General features: G+C 44.8%; 1 protein-coding gene across 7 annotated transcripts in view; it reads right to left on the bottom strand.

The window, feature by feature from the left end:
* PPARGC1A (PPARG coactivator 1 alpha) overlaps positions 1-16,077 on the bottom strand; it is a 604,317-nt gene that overhangs the window by 24,705 nt on the left and 563,535 nt on the right. For all 7 annotated transcript variants that reach the window (XM_060278954.1, XM_060278952.1, XM_060278951.1 and 4 more), the window contains 4 exons: positions 15,409-15,534; positions 13,583-13,787; positions 4,783-4,828; positions 4,600-4,673 (listed from right to left, as the gene is read on the bottom strand). In XM_060278954.1, coding sequence (XP_060134937.1) covers positions 4,600-4,673; positions 4,783-4,828; positions 13,583-13,787; positions 15,409-15,534 — 451 coding nt within the window. The remainder of the gene's footprint in view (positions 1-4,599; positions 4,674-4,782; positions 4,829-13,582; positions 13,788-15,408; positions 15,535-16,077) is intronic.

Raw genomic sequence — 16,077 nt, 5'->3', positions numbered from 1 at the left:
AAAATGCCACTGTAGTTCTGGTCCACAAAGTATACCCATCTCTCACGGGGTTCCATACATTTAAAAGGTGTGATTCAACAAGTGGTAAAGGAAAGGGGGCGGTTGGGGAAGCTTCTGCTGTGGCATGTGAGGATGAGCATTTTCTTGATCCTGAGAAAGACTTCATACTACAATAAATCCATCTGTCTTGTGCTTGAATAATTTCTGTGTCACCTATATGACCAAGCTTCATCAACAAATATTAATGATGTCTCATGAAGGATACTCAGAAAAGCATCATCTAATTTCTTGAGCAGAATATGCCACCAGAACATCTCACACCAGCAGAACAGAAGTGCGAACTATCAAGATGCTTTAATGAAGTGTTTGACATTTCACAAGATGAATGCTCCTTTACTTTTTTGATCCATCTTTGGTGGAAAGGTGCATTTGGGAAGCTACTTCTTAATCAAGCTTTATTCTGTCAGGGACCATATTTCCTCAAGGATAATCTACTGGAACTGTATGTCAGTGGTGGGCACAGCTAGGGTCTATGGGAGGTGGAGCCCAGAGGCTTAAGTAAATGAGAACAAAGACCGCCTTGCTTCAAATTTAACTGTGACCATTTCCTTAGATTAAAATTTCCAATCAAAGGCCAATCTACTCAGAAGTAATATCTAATACAGTGGTGCCTCGCTTAACAAATGCCCTGCTTAACGAAATTTCCGCTTAATGAAAGGCTTTTTCTAGTGGAGGTTGCCTCACTAGACGAATTCATTTTACGAAAAATTCATCTAGCAAACCGCGGTTTCCCATAGGAATGCATTGAAATTCAATTAATGCGTTCCTATGGGCAAAAAAAAAATTCAAAAAATTTTCAATGCATTCCTATGGGATTCGCTAGATGAATTTTTTGTTATAAGAAAAGACCCATGGAATGAATTAAATTCGTCTAGCAAGGCACCACTGTAGGTGTTATGGGGTTACTGTCAAATAAGTATATAAATATTTATTGAAAAATAATAATACAACTGACCAATACAGCTCAGAAAAGCAAATGAAAGCAACTCCTTTCTGACTTTAGTATGCTATACACACAACAGAAACACACCCATTTGTTTTCAGACAGCTGGGGAGAAAGGAAATATGATGGGGAAACCGTTTTAAAGGCCAACATCAATTTATCTTCATCAAAACAATTCTGTTCTATTTGTTCTGAAACTACATAGAAAGAGGTGAAAATACTAAAAAAGCTAAGAAAATCAAGGGGGAAACAAGCAGGAAGAAAGGGATTTTATTGTTCCTGCCTTGCCTCGCCCCCGATTGGCATACATGCCACCAATGTAGGAACAATGAGCAAAAGTTGTATAATTATGCAACTGAGACCAAAGAGCCTGACTTTGACTAGGATGTTCTGATTTTAATATGGTGGAATTAAAACAGATTTTCTTTCAGGGAATATTTATTAAAATATAAGCTAAAATGTAAAAAAAGCTATATACATTGCAAGCATTGCATTTTTCCTGGATGATTTATCCTCAGTGAAACTATCCTCATGGATACCTCTGCCCTGTTAGACAGTTTGGACAAGTTAAATTTGTTTTCATTAGCTTTGTGTACACAAAATTTCTTTAATGCTGCTAAACAAGGAAAATACGATGATTTTCCTCACAGGGAAAAACAAACAAACATGCAGTAGCCATCATTCTTAAATAAATTATTCTGAAATGTCCATGGACTGACTCTGCTTTATATGGGAGACGAAAATTGAGTGAAAAATGCAGCATGCACACAACATATCGTGTGAATATTGCCACTGGTAGTACAAAGTGGGGGCAGGTTATGTTTTGCCCTAACAATTCTAATCTCGTATTGCGTTGTCTGATTGCTGCATAGCTTCTGCAGCAAGGTAAATGGAGGCTCTAGAGGCTATTTTCCCCCCTTAAGGAAAACCTGAAAAACAGGATTTATTCCATGCATGCTTACACTGCCTATTTTGCATCTTTTGCCATGATGGGATCATTGCAACCACTATTAACTGTTATAAACAATGCCAGGGTAACATTAAAGACAGCATCCAGGCAGAAGACACAACAGTGCTGTCTACTATAGGTTGGAATTAAATGGGCCCATCTCTGTTAATGACAAAATTACTACTACTACTACTACTACTACTACTACTATTTCTATACCACCAGAGACCGTAAGTGTCCCTATTTTTCCGGGACAGTCCCAGATTTACAAAGGATCTTCTGGTTTCTGATTTGATTCCAGAATGTCCCGCTTTTCCTTAGGACGTCCCTATTTCCATTGGAGAAATGTTGGAGGGTATGTGTCAGGGTCTCTCTCTACAGAGAGCCCCCACCAGTCATCCTCACCAGCTCCTTGCCCAGCGTCAGCACAAGTAGCGAGTCAGGAGAAAGGAATGAGGAGTGGAGAGAGGGCTATCTCATGTACCAGAGCCCCAGCTAAAAGAGGGATAGGGGAGGAGGAGCACGGAGAGCTTTCGGACACAGGGCAGCCAGGAAGGCAGCCCTTCCCTCTGACGCCCGAATTGAGGCACACGCCCACCAGGGCCAGGAGGCAGCGCTTTGGGGTGCCCAGGCTTTTATGCTGGGAGAAAACCCGCAAGAAGTTCTGACACGGGGTTCTGACACGGACTGAGCAGTCATGTTTGCTGATGTTCTTGCACTGTAAATAGTATGCACAATAAAACTCTGAAAGACAAGACGGCGTGGAGCGTCTTTACTCAAGAGTAGCCGCAGCCATCTCTGACAGTATGGAAAAGGACGTCCCTATTGTCATTGGAGAAATGCTGGAGGGGACATCTCAGTTTGGTGCCATCTGCAAATTTGATGAGCGTCTCCTCAATTCCTTCATCCAAGTCATTTATAGAGACGTTGAACAACAAGGGGCCCTGGACAGAACCCTGTGGCACCCCGCTTGTCACTTGTTTAAAAGGTTTTTTCCCCCAAATGCTTTATTAAGATTTAAAAAATATATAACAAACAAATGTATATAAAATCAGAACATCACTTGTTTAAAAGTTATTACAGTGGTACCTCTACTTACGAATTTAATGTGTTCCGAACACACATTCGTAAGTAGAAAAAAATTGTAAGTCGAATCCCATAGGAATGCATTGGGAGAAAAAATTCGTAAGTCGAAGCAACCCTATCTAAAAATTCGTAAGTAGAAAATATCCTATCTAAACCGCATCCAAGATGGTGGACGGAGCTCCATTCGTAAGTAGAAACATTTGTGAGTAGAGTTATTCGTAAGTAGAGGTACCACTGTACATGGAACCCAGTAAATATGCCAGGATTCTCTGGGGGTGGGGGGTAAGTCATATGCTTTAAATGTGTCCACATAGGCCTAATTTATTCTGCACTAAAGAATATTAACCTGTGAAGAGTCAGTGAAACCACTCCTTTCACCCTTTGCGGACTCCAGGAGCGAGCAGAAGATATCTCAAAGGAAAACAACACATTTAGGTGCATTTTCTTTGGAAGTAAACATTCTTGCAGGTAAACATAGATAGGACTGATCTGTTAACTACCCAATAGTCAGACGTTTTCAATAAGTATAATTTAATCAAGCTACGGAAAGCTACATTTAAAAAAATGCACTAGCATTTGAAGCATGAAAGGATCAAGAATAGGTTAGGAGTGTAAAATGAAGGTACAAGGCAGAGGGCCATAATAAGACTAGATTTCATTATAAGTGGTATTTTTTTTTAAGTTGTGGAGTGCCCTTAACTTGAGAGAGGACAAGTTCATGGCAGGTGCAATACTATGGCTTTCAGGCAAGGCTGCCGAGGTCTACATATACTCAAGCTATCCTCAAAGCTCATACTTTCTAAAGTTAGAGAAAAACAAGGGAATTGATTATTCCATTACTGCTCTGTGGTCTGCAAACGTCATCAAGAGAAGGTCACCGACTGCAATCCAATACTAGGCTAGATGGTCCCTTTCCTGTTACCCAGCAAAAAATGTTGTTTGCCAAAGTTTTATCCTCTAATTTAAACAGGAAGGAACCAAATTCTAAAACACTGATCAGATGGTATAAATCTTCTGTTGTGCACCAGTTCACATATACGTTTACAACCCTTGAACACTCAAGTCTTCAATTACTTCCACCTAAATGTGCAAAATATTTCAAATGGAAAGCATCAAGTTTGAGATAATATAAAAGCTCTTCCTGATTATTTTTGTATAAATGCAAGCCATCAACTGATGGCTGCAGTCATCAAGTAATGAACAGCCAGCCATGTGTGAATCAGTCCTTTCAGGTAAGAGAAGGTGGGAGAAAGGGAAATGCAACTGAAATTTAGCAATATATACGTCAGGGGACTGGGAATTTATTCCAGATAAATTATTTCATTCTTCTTTCCTCCCCAGACATTATACTAAGCTGTGTAACGGTGGAATCATAATTCTAAAGCAAATCTCATCTTCAGGAACCGTGTGGGGGGAAATTGTTGTTAAAAGTACATTACAATTAATCTCTTAAGAGACCACAGTAACATATTGCTGTGCACTTCATAATGTCAAGCTAGCAATAAAAAAACCCACACAAAACATCTATATCTATATACATATCTGACAATGCACTTCTCACCTGCAGTTCCAGAGAGTTCCACACTTAAAGTTTGTTCAATAGTCTTGTTCTCAAATGGGGAACCCTTGGGATCACTGGAAGACAGGGCACATTTATAAAAACAAGCTGAAATGGAGTTGCTGTAGCCAAAATGTATTTAAAACCCCTTCCCTGTTGTAAATATTTACAGTTCTTGATACTTACTTTGGTGACTCGGGCGTCAAAGGAAGCGATAAACTCATTGGTTTGGCTGAAAAAGGGAGGGCGAAAAAGAAGGAAAACCAGGTGTAAAATATGGTGAAAGAAATTGAGAACTCTGTGCTGTCTTGAATTAGTTTGGAAACAGACCTGATAGAAAATGCACGGCTGCTTTTTGAAAAACAGCCCCATAACTTCTTCATTCCTAAAACTTTGCATTAAGCAAATACTTTGATGCCACCCCAGGGACGCAGGTGGTGCTGTGGTCTAAACCTAGGGCCTGCCAATTGGAAGGTCAGCAGTTCGAATCCCTGTGACGGGGTGAGCTCCCGTTGTTCGATCCCAGCTCCTGCCCACATAGCAGTTCAAAAGCACGTCAAGTGCAAGTAGATAAATAGGTACCGCTCTGGCGGGAAGGTAAATGGTGTTTCCAGAAGCGGCTTAGTCATGCTGGCCACATGACCCGGAAGCTGTCTGCGGACAAACGCTGGCTCCCACGGCCTATAGAGCAAGATGAGCGCTGCAACCCCAGAGTCATCTGCGACTGGACCTAACGGTCAGGGGTACCTTTACCTTTGTGCCACCCCAACTGTCAATTTCCCTACTATATATAGGCTGCTACTTGTGGGAGCAGAGAAATTCACAGCTGTTCTTACGCCGACTAGGAATATCCAGTCATGCTAGTTTCACATGTGTTTATTCATCAGAATGTTGTGTCCTGTTTCAGCATTACTCTGGGATTCCCCCCCCCAAAAGATAAACATGTATGGAGATATGTATTTAATCATGTATATTTAAATGCGTGTTAAATAACATACACATTTCTAAGCACATTTTATCCTAAAACAGCAGTGGCGAACCTATGGCAGGCGTGCCAGAGTGGGCACGCAAAGCCCACACTGCTGGCATGCGTGCCATTGGCCCATCCACACTGTTGTTTTGTTGTTTCTTCCACCTGTGCTCCCGATCCTCCCCACGTTACCGCGTGCATCCACTGCTTAAACCCAGAACATTTTTTTTTTTGGCTGGTAGCAGGTGATTGTGTTCAGCAATTGGTCTGTTTTTCAATTGGCTGTGGCAGCGGCTGTTTCTGATTGGGCGTAACAGCGTTTGTTATTTGACCCTCATGATTTTTCCCCTGCACATTTTTTGGTGCTGCGTGGTAATTCCCAGCTTCCTCCTCCAAGCCAGGCCTTGCCCATTCCCTTCTGCCCACCCACCAGCTCCAATCCTCCGCAGGCCCCTTGCCTCCCGTGACCCTGACCTGCCTGGGCTAGGAGGACACCTGCGCCCGCCGCCTCTCTGCACACCTGGCCCAACCCATCCTCACCCCTTTGCCATGGCGACGTTGCCGGAGGGAGAGAGGAAGATGGGGAAGACCACACCGGGATCGAGGGCGGGAAGCAGGCAGGCGCGGCTGTTGGGCTGGCTGGCTGGGGTGGGGGCTCTCCCTCTCCTCCTGGTCGCCACCAATCACCTGGCCTCAGGACTGCTCCATCCTCTCCATTGCAGGAGCCCAAGAGCGAGCCAGCCAGCCAGCTAGCTGGGGAGCGGCCTGGTGGGAGCGGTGAAGAGGGAGGGAGATGGCGAGAACCGCGGCGATTTTTCTGCTCTGAATCTCCAAAAAAAGCTCAACAACTTTGGTGAGCCCCCCCCCCCCAAAAAAAGCTCAAAAAGTTTGGGCAATTTGTGATAAATAAGTGGGTTTTGGTTTGCAGTTTGGGCACTTGGTCTCTAAAGATGCATTTTGGTACTTTTTTCTTAAGCCAAGACCTGTATCACAACATTTGGAGAAGTGCAAAATCCACAGGATAATTACCTATGTCCCAATCAATATATTAGTCTGAAAGGCACACATTAGGTAAGCCTGCTTTAAAATGCAGACCAATGACATTCTTCTCCACCCTAGTTCTGACTTGTACTTTATAGTACCAGCTACTGTGGAAGAAGGAGAAGGGATGCAAGGCTGTTTGCAGCAGCAACCACACATCACGCATTATGTTTAATTCCAGCAGCCACACATATTTTATAGATAAAGAGATCTAAACTCCTCTGGAACCTTAAACAGGTTGCACGATTGATTTATGCCAACTGCTCTACACCTGCAATACAGACCTGAGACCTTAGAAAACTACAGAAACACACACCCAAAATGCACAGAACAGAGTGTGAAAATGTGCTTCCCTCACATTTAATTTAGACTACAGTTCACGTTTCACTTGGATATGACACAAAGCAACAGAACTCTATGAATATTCAGTTGATTTCACTTGTACAATATACAGTTTTATATACAGCACTCGGAAAATAGGTTGTTTCTGTGAGGCCAAGACCCAAGCAAATATGATCCAAGCGCTTGCAAATTATTCTGCAAATAGGGGGGAAGAGAGTCGCAGATGGCTTAAATTGGGGCTTAACTCCTCCATGCTAAAACCCTGACATGAATGAACAACAGCACTTTTAGCAGTTAAACCTTCTGCAGCCCTTTTGATAGAAAACAATTGTGAGACCAATCTTTTGCTGCCCCTCCACACACACACACACACACACACACACACACACACACACACACACACACACAAACTCCTCACCATGGAGCAGCCTTTACTTGGCCAGGGAAAGTAATAATAAATAGAGTTGGGAGGGATCTCAGGTATCATAGAGCAGGCATCCCCAAACTTTGGCCCTCCAGAAGTTTTGGACTGCATTTCCCATCTTCCCCAACCACTGATCCTGTTAGCTAGGGATCATGGTAGTTGTAGGCCAAAACATCTGGAGGGCCGCAGTTTGGTGGTGCCTGATCTAGACCCTGCTCAATGCAGAAGGCAACTACAGCAGATGGCTACCCAGCCTCCGCTTAAGGACTGCCAGGAAGGGAGAGTCTACCACCAAGCAGACTATTCTACTGTTGTGTACCTGAAATTTCCACCCACTGGTTCTAGTCCTGCTCTCTGGAGTAACAGGGAAAATGCCTGCTCCACCTTATGTGTGATCCTGAATTGGGGTTGTACTGTCTCTGGACTTCAGCCTGTTTTTTTTTCAGGGTTTCCAGAAGCAGGAGTTTAATTTTGCCAGCAGGCAATTTTTTGCTTGGCTTGAGAGGTTGTGCAGTTCACACCAAGCAATATCCATTAGGTTCTATCCCTTGAGTCAACTGCCAAGGACTCGCTTTTCTCCTGACCTGCCAGGTGCCACTCTTTGCCATCACCAGACCCAAGCTTTATCCTACCAGCACTCGGCCCCTGATCCACCACCGTTGCCTTTAAACCCTTCCCCTCCCACATCTCCCTCAGGTGAGCTGGTGTGGATCTGGATTGGGACCTGGGACTGTTTCCTTGCTATTTGCGTGCTGTTTAATTGCCTCTAGCAGGGCAAACAGCAGCTGAATTCACAGGGGGAAATAGTGCGGTGGGAAAGCGTTAATGGCCTTTCCCCCGACAACATGGTCCCAATCTAGATCCACAAACACACCTCTGACTGGCCAACATTCAAAGGGCCAGGATATCTGATCACAGATGGGAGATCATCTCACCTAGCTTGGCTTTTTCTCAATCACTGGCTTTGGGATGTGTGAAATGCTGCAGCATTTTCTACAATAGAGGCAATAGTAAAAACACTGCCTGCATGAAGCATCTTTCGGTTTTCCCCAGGTGCATCCTATCTGCATTTTCAGCAACAGAAAGGAGCTGCATGATGCAAGAATATCTACAAGATTTGGCTGCGTTTGGAGGGGATCGGGGAGTAGGGATTGCAGATTTCACCCTTCACCCCTGCTTTGCATGCAGAAGGTCTTTACTTCCATCCACAACATCTCCAGGCTGGGCTGGGAAAAGCCACTGCCGGAAACCTTGGAAGAGTTGCTTCCAGTAGTGTAGAGTCTACATTGTGGATCGGGGTGGGGAACCTTTGGCCTTCCAGATGTTGCTGAACTACATCTCCCATCAACCCCAGCCAGCATGGCCGATAGTCAGGAGTGATGGGCGTTATAGTCCTTTCTGGAGGGCCAAAGGTGCCTGCTATAGACAATAACCAGTTAAAGGGGCCTGGGACTCTGCTTACAGCAGCTCCCTAAAAATTCAAGCCCTGCTTCTGTGCTCAAAAATTGCCTTCAAGTAGATAAAACAAGGAGTGCCACTTGGCCAGACCACAAGTAGATACAAGTGCTCACTGCAGGAGGCAGGGACAAAGGTGGCAGTGGCTTAACTGAGCCTTAGCATGGCAGAACAACAACAACAACAACAACAACAACAACAAAATTTATTATTTATACTCCGCCCATCCGTCTGGGTTTCTCCAGCCACTCTGGGCGGCTTCCAACAGAAGAATAACTTAATCGATTAAAGATTAAAAGCCTCCCTAAACAGGGCTGCCTTCAGATGTCTTCTAAAAATCTGGTAGCTGTTTTTCTCTTTGACATCTGATGGGAGGGCGTTCCACAGGGAGGGCGCCACTACCGAGAAGGCCCTCTGCCTGGTTCCCTGCAACTTGGCTTCTCGCAACGAGGGAACCGCCAGAAGGCCCTCGGTACTGGACCTCAGTGTCCGGGCAGAACGATGGGGGTGGAGATGCAGGCATACTGGGCCGAGGCCATTTAGGGCTTTAACGGTCAGCACCAACACTTTGAATTGTGCTCGGAAACGTACAATTCACAACATTTAATTGCTTCTTGCACTGCAGATAAGAGAAGGCAGCCCTCTTTCCTGGGCTGCTCAACTGGCATTACCATTTGGGAACAAAAAAACTTGGGGTAGGGGGGAGAAATTAATGCTTGTTTCCAACTCTGCTTATAACCAAGTTCTACAACCGAATTCTCTCGCTCATTGACATTGCAGCTACAGATGCTTGCTGATGTAACCGAGTCTTGGTTTCTTACCTTTGGAGACAAAGGCAGTAGATGACTTTTTTTTAAAAAAAATAGCAGGATCTTTAAATAAAGCCGACTTGGGCCTATAAGCCTTTCAAAAGTGGCACCAGGAGAAAGCAAGAAAAGGAACAACTCAGCTGAGAAAGAGAAGGGCATTTGCATTTTTCCAACCCAGCTGTAGCAGTTAGTATAGGACCAAAATCCTCTCTTAATACACTGGAGGATGCTAAACGTCATTACGGATGCTTAGTTGGCCATAAAGTTTCTTGTTTGGTAAGTGAGCAAGAGGGGTCAGGATGGTTCCTACACTTGACACTGTTTAGAGAATAAAACAATAAAATGGTGGGGTGTTTTTTTTTAAAGATATAATAGGGCTGACACATTTATTGCCTATTCAGAAGCTGCAAGAAAGCTGTTTTTATTGTCTCTTAAGGAATATATTGCAAGTTAACAATGTCTTCATTTTAGTCGGGTGAAAATAAAAGAGGCTCCCTAATGAACTGGCTAGCCCAGCTTGTCCAGACAGTAATTATTTCCCAGGAACGCATCACTACTTTTGTGCTGTTGGAATCCAGTTAACCCTCAACTCGCCCATGGCTACAAATCCATACTGAGGTTCCTTCTTCCCAATTGTCTTTATCTTCACCTTAGGACTACAGTGGAATCTCGGTTTATGAACACCTCAGTTTACGAATTTTCGGTTTATGAACGCTGCGGACCCATCTGGAACGGATTAATTCACTTTCCATTTCTTTCAATGGGAAAGTTCGCTTCAGTTTATGAACACTTCAGTTTATGAACAGACTTCCGGAACCAATTACACCCATGCTTTGGGTTAAGTACGCTTCACATTGAGTACTCTGCGGACCCGTCTGGAATGGATTAATCCACTTTCCATTACTTTCAATGGGAAAGTTCGCTTCAGTTTATGAACAGACTTCCAGAACAAATTGTGTTCATAAACCGAGGTACCACTGTATTACATATGGGCCATGGGTGGCATTCCCCAATGTATGTCAGAAACACAGCCAGTCCTGGCTCCCTTACGACTCCTCTTTCAAGGGCCTACATTTGCAAGCACACACATACCACATTCACATTAGGCCTTGGAAGGAAAAGGTTAAGGTAAAGGACCCATGGATGGTTAAGTCCACTCAAAGGTGACTATGGGGTTACGCCGCTCATCTCACTTTTCAAGCCAAGGGAGCCGGTGTTTGTCCACAGACAGCTTTCCGGGGCATGTGGCCAGCAGGACTAGACCGCTTCAGGCACAACGGAACACTGTGACGAGTGCCAGAGCGCACAGAAACACCATTTACCTTCCCACCGCAGCAGTACCTATTTATCTACTTGCACTGGTATGCTTTAGAAATGCTAGGTTGGCAGGAGCTGGAACAGAGCAATGGGAGCTCACTCCGTTGTGGGGATTCGAACCGCCGACCTTCTGATCGGCGAGCCCAAGAGGCTGAGTGTATTCTCACATATTCTTAACAGCCCTTAGGTGCTCGCTTAAAAACCATTGTGTGTGAAGAGACTCTTTACTTGAGAAATCTTAAACCCTTTGCCCCTAAGCTCTTTGCACACAGAATGTGTTCTAAATGCATGTTGTTATTAACAACAACAAGAGGAAGAGGAGCTATGCTAGTTAAAAATGCATCTTTGCATCTGTGTGCATGCACAAACGTGCACAGCTCATGTTCCAATTTATGCTAAGCAATTAACAGGGAGCCCAGGCAGAGCTGGGCTGAGAGCTACATGGGTTTAGCCTCAAGAAGCACGACTCCTCTAGGCTGGTGAGCCTCCAAGGAAACACAGTTGCGCCATACAGCCAGCAGTGGTGCAGTGGTTAGAGTTTTGTACTAGGACCTGGGAAACCAGGGTTTGATTCCCCATGAAGCTCACTGGGTGACTCTGGGCCAGTCACTACCTCTCAGCCTAATCTACCTCACAGGGTTGTTGCTGGGATTAAATGAGGAGTGGGAGAGCTGTGGAAGCCACCTTGAGCATTGTGGAAAAAAGTTGGATAAGAATGCAACAAATAAAATTAAGAATCCCCTCTATAGAAGTTCACTATAATCACACAAGGGGCACAAAGGAACCACACAACCCTGAAGGACAGGGTTAAACACATGCCCCCACAGCTATGCTCTCACCTGTGTTCCACTTCCTGGGATACTGTGAGACTTGGCCTAGAATGGATGCATTCTTATGCACCAGCTTCTGGTTGGAAATCAGGTTTCCAACATGATTAAGTGTGGCTTTGAACATTATGACAAGGTTGCCTTGCCACACTCACAAAGAGAAAATGTCCGAGCTGTTGATGTGAGCATAGCTCACACGTCGTCAGAATGCCGAACGGAAGCTACAAATTTTAAAGGCATTCTGAAGCAAAGTAGCTCTTGTCTGAAGTGCGGTGGGTCCTCCCAGAAGCTTCTACCTGAGAGAGTGGCTTTTAGTTTCAGCTTTGTAAGCCCCAAATTAATAACATTACAGACTTCCCTCAGGCAAGTTCTCCATAAAAGGAAAATAACCAAGGGGGGGGGTTACAGGAAGAGAGTGTAGTTTTGTGACTGGCAGCTCCAGGTTCCAATCAGAGAATGGATTTAACAGGTCTCTCCAATCAGTGCTTTCAAAAAGGTCTCTGAAGAAGCACATCAGAAGTTTTTTTTGCAAACCGACTCTCTTAGGGGCAGAAACACTGAAAGAATGGCATTGTGGATAGTTGTGCTTTCACTATGTGACCCAAGTCTTCCCTTATTCCAACCTAGGCTAATTCTTTCCTGAAATCCCATTTATTGTATGCTTCCTATAAAAACTTACACTGGTTGCTGTTTTGCTGTTCTGCTTGTGACTGTTTTCAGTTACTACCAGGCATGTCACTCCATTGTGGCCACAGTAGCATTTGATTTTGTTTCAGTGTTATCAGGAGTCGCCGGAGGAGAGGAGGGCCACTGTTAAACTGATGCATAGTGGGGCAATATTGGGGGGGGGGTAGCCACCCTGACCTCACCTGGTAAACAGCAGTGATGCTGGGGCCCCAGTTATTCATAAGGCCCGTGTACAACTGACTGACATGTGGATACGGAATATAGTATCTGGCTGGCTGACTGACTCTGTGTTTGTGGTCACACACACACACACACACACACACACACACACACACAAACACAAACTACATAAGGTACTGTCACATATTTTGTCAAAGAAGCATCCTTCTCAATGAAGTGCCACCCATTCACTTTGCCAAGGGTACAGAGGTGTGCTGAGCAAGGATCAAAAAGTCTCAAACAGTAGAGCTTGTTGTTTTAGGAGGTGAAATTTAATTTTTTTTGCAAATTTCTTCAGTGAGGGGGCATTAAAAATATGGGTTTGGGGGTGTGAGGAGTTCAAATCTGGTTTTTTATTTTTGTGATTGGTCAACTTTTAGCTTGCTAAGTCTACATTTGATTAAGAAGGAAATAAACTGGTTCAGAAAACCAAAGAATTTTGAATTCAACTTTCTGAAAATGTCAGATTATTATTATTATTATTATTACTGAACTGCAAGTGCTTGGCAATCATTTTAAATAATTCCTACGCAATTGGAAAGTTGAAAAATTCAATACGCCCTACTCAAACAATGTTTCATTCATTGTATCTTCTGCACCTATCCTTCCAAAATTTTGCAGGTAACTTCCATAGGGACCCCTCTGCACTGTACGTCATGTTCAGGCAAGTTGCCCACAAAAGAAGAGAAGCTGCTGTGGAGGATTTTGGCTGACCCAGAGAGGGTCAGCCAATGCTTCCTGGCTCCTGGAAACTTTTAGAGATGGTCTGAGCTGCTAGGAAATGTTCTCCAGGAAGCTACAGGTTCCCTTCACACACACACACCCCAACCAGGGTCTGATCACTTCCAACAATGACAATCATTGGCCAAAACCTATTCTTTGATCCCAAGCCTACCTTGCAAATGATGCGCCTGAGAGTGCAAAAGCGCCTTCTTTTTAGAGGTGAATTTGTCTCTGTTGCTGCTCCTGTTCTCTGTTGGTTTGGTCTGAGGAGGGTCATCGTTTGTAGTCAGATACTTGAGAAGCTCTGAGCAGGGACGTCTTTGTGGCTTTTGTGGTTGACAAATGCTCTTCGCTTTATTGCTCCATGAATTTTCAGTCTTAAGAAACAAGTCACAATAAAAGGAAAAGTAATAAAAGGAAGGAAGGAAGAAAAAGAAAGCTGAAATTAGTGAAGCGAACCTTATCAGAATGGATATAGGATTTCTGAAGAGATGAGATTTTCAGTGAAGTGTTCCTTATAAGAGCACTAGATCTATGAGCTGTGAATAATTGTTTGCAGAACAAGGAAAGAAAATTACATTTAAAATTCCTAAATGACATTTATGCGGCTCTTTTATTTCATTTCTCTTATGTTTCAATGTTCCTACTCAGCAACATATAACTAACAAGACCCAACAGCGCCTTTACTATGAACCGGGGGGGGGGGAATAAGCTGGCTTAAACCTTAATTTGCTGCTGATTGCTCAAGCCCAGCGCTCACAACTCTCTTAAGTACCCCTAAACGCTCTGTTTTCGGTTACAGTCAATGGCAAGACAAACATTGTTTAATACAGCCTGCTAACAGAATTACACCACTGCCAGCATCGGAGCCAATTAATGGCTGACATAGACCTTTCTACTGAGGTTCCAGCATAATCTTTTTCTAAGTTGGGCCGCAAGTGAAGTGGTGGCCTGGAGTTGCACGTCAACACATCAGCCCATCAGTAATATTTTAATGGCACTGCCTACAATTCTGTGGATGGGGAAAGCAGAGCAGACTGTGAAAATGTGTTAATGCTGCCAAGAATTGGGGGGGGGGGCATAACATGAATTATTCAGAATGAAAAAATGAACAGAAGCAGCTTCTCTTTATGTTTAGGATATCCCCCTCACCCCCACATATGAACAAAACCCCACCGCTTCTGCCCCAGCCCCACAATTTGAGATGTTGTGGGGATGTTGGTGCAGTCAGGGCCAGTGCTAGGGCCTTTTGCACCCTAGGCAAAATCACCTTCTGGCGCCCCCCGGCACATGTGTCATGACACATGCGTCCTGCCCCACGCACAACGCCGCTGACGCCCCTGCGTCCCCTCCATAGGCGGGAGGAGCGCAAGCCAAAAGGAGAGCTCAGCGCCCTCCCACCTATGGAAGGGACGCTGTGAGCTCCTCAGCGGCTGCAGCGAGCGGGCAGCGGTGGCAACAGCAGCACCCATAGCTGAAGGCTTCAGCTATGGGTGCTGCCGCCGCTCACTTGCTGCAGCCGCTGAGGAGCTCACAGCGTCCCCTCCATAGGCAGGAGGAGCGCGAGCGCGCGCCGTGGGAGGGTGGCGGCGGCGCAGGGGTTTGCGGGGCAGGCTGGCCAGCGCCCCCTCCATTTACGCGCCCTAGGCGACTGCCTAGTCTGCCTAAATGGACGCACCGGCCCTGGGTGCAGTTATTGAGTTGACCATTCAGAAGGAGTAGATGCACATCTCTCCTTTTCTCTCTCCGCAGGTCTTATGTGCAATGGCCCAGTTTTAAGATTCTTTGCTTTCTCACAAAGGGCGCGTGTGATCATGGAAACTGGGCCATTGTGCATATGGACCTCTGCAGAGAGTGCCCTCATCCAACACTGCTTGCGGAGTCAGGCGAAACTTTGAGACATATCCCACTCTTTGTGCACTGGCCGGGTAAATGTCTGAGCAGTAGTGGGGGAAAAGGAAACCATTTAAAACCATCTTTATATGCATTGCACTGTACCTTAACCACCACAGGGCTTGTTCTGATCCTGTGATTGGCATGGTTTGTGTGGTTGTGTGTGCTGAGGCCACTGCATTCATTGTAATTTAGCTGGGTGTTAGCTGGAGCCAACAGGAGTTTCTTAAGCTGCAAGGATAACAAGGGGAAAGGTTGGGAAGGGGAAAGGTTGGGAAGAAAAAGAAATAAGGTTATGCATCTCCGTCCCTCAGGTTTCATCTGAATTGATGAGTCTCAGGTCCAGTTCAGACAAATATCAACATGTATAGAGGCTATGCAAGACGGAAAAGTAGGACTTTGAACAGCCTGCCTTGCCCCATGACTCCTGGAAGTCCACACGTGGAAGAAACATTTGTACAGGGCCTCCATAGGTGGCAAAACCATAAAGTCATTCAAGCCAGTAAAATCTGGGAAATGCTCATATGGTTTAAGCCAGGGGTCGGCAAACTTTTTCAGCAGGGGGCCGGTCCACTGTCCCTCAGACCTTGTGGGGGGCCGGACTATATTTTGAACAAAAAATACGAATGAATTCCTATGCCCCACAAATAACCCAGAGATGCATTAAACTTTTTCAGCAGGGGGCCGGTCCACTGTCCCTCAGACCTTGTGGTGGGCTGGACTATATTTTGAAAAAAAAAATACGAATGAATTCCTATGCCCCACAAATAACCC

The sequence above is a fragment of the Zootoca vivipara genome, chromosome 9 (assembly GCF_963506605.1).
Source record: "Zootoca vivipara chromosome 9, rZooViv1.1, whole genome shotgun sequence".
In the NCBI taxonomy this organism is placed as follows: Eukaryota; Metazoa; Chordata; class Lepidosauria; order Squamata; family Lacertidae; genus Zootoca; species Zootoca vivipara.
The sequence above is the reverse complement of the archived record's forward strand: the minus strand, read 5'-3'. Positions and strand labels throughout refer to the sequence as shown.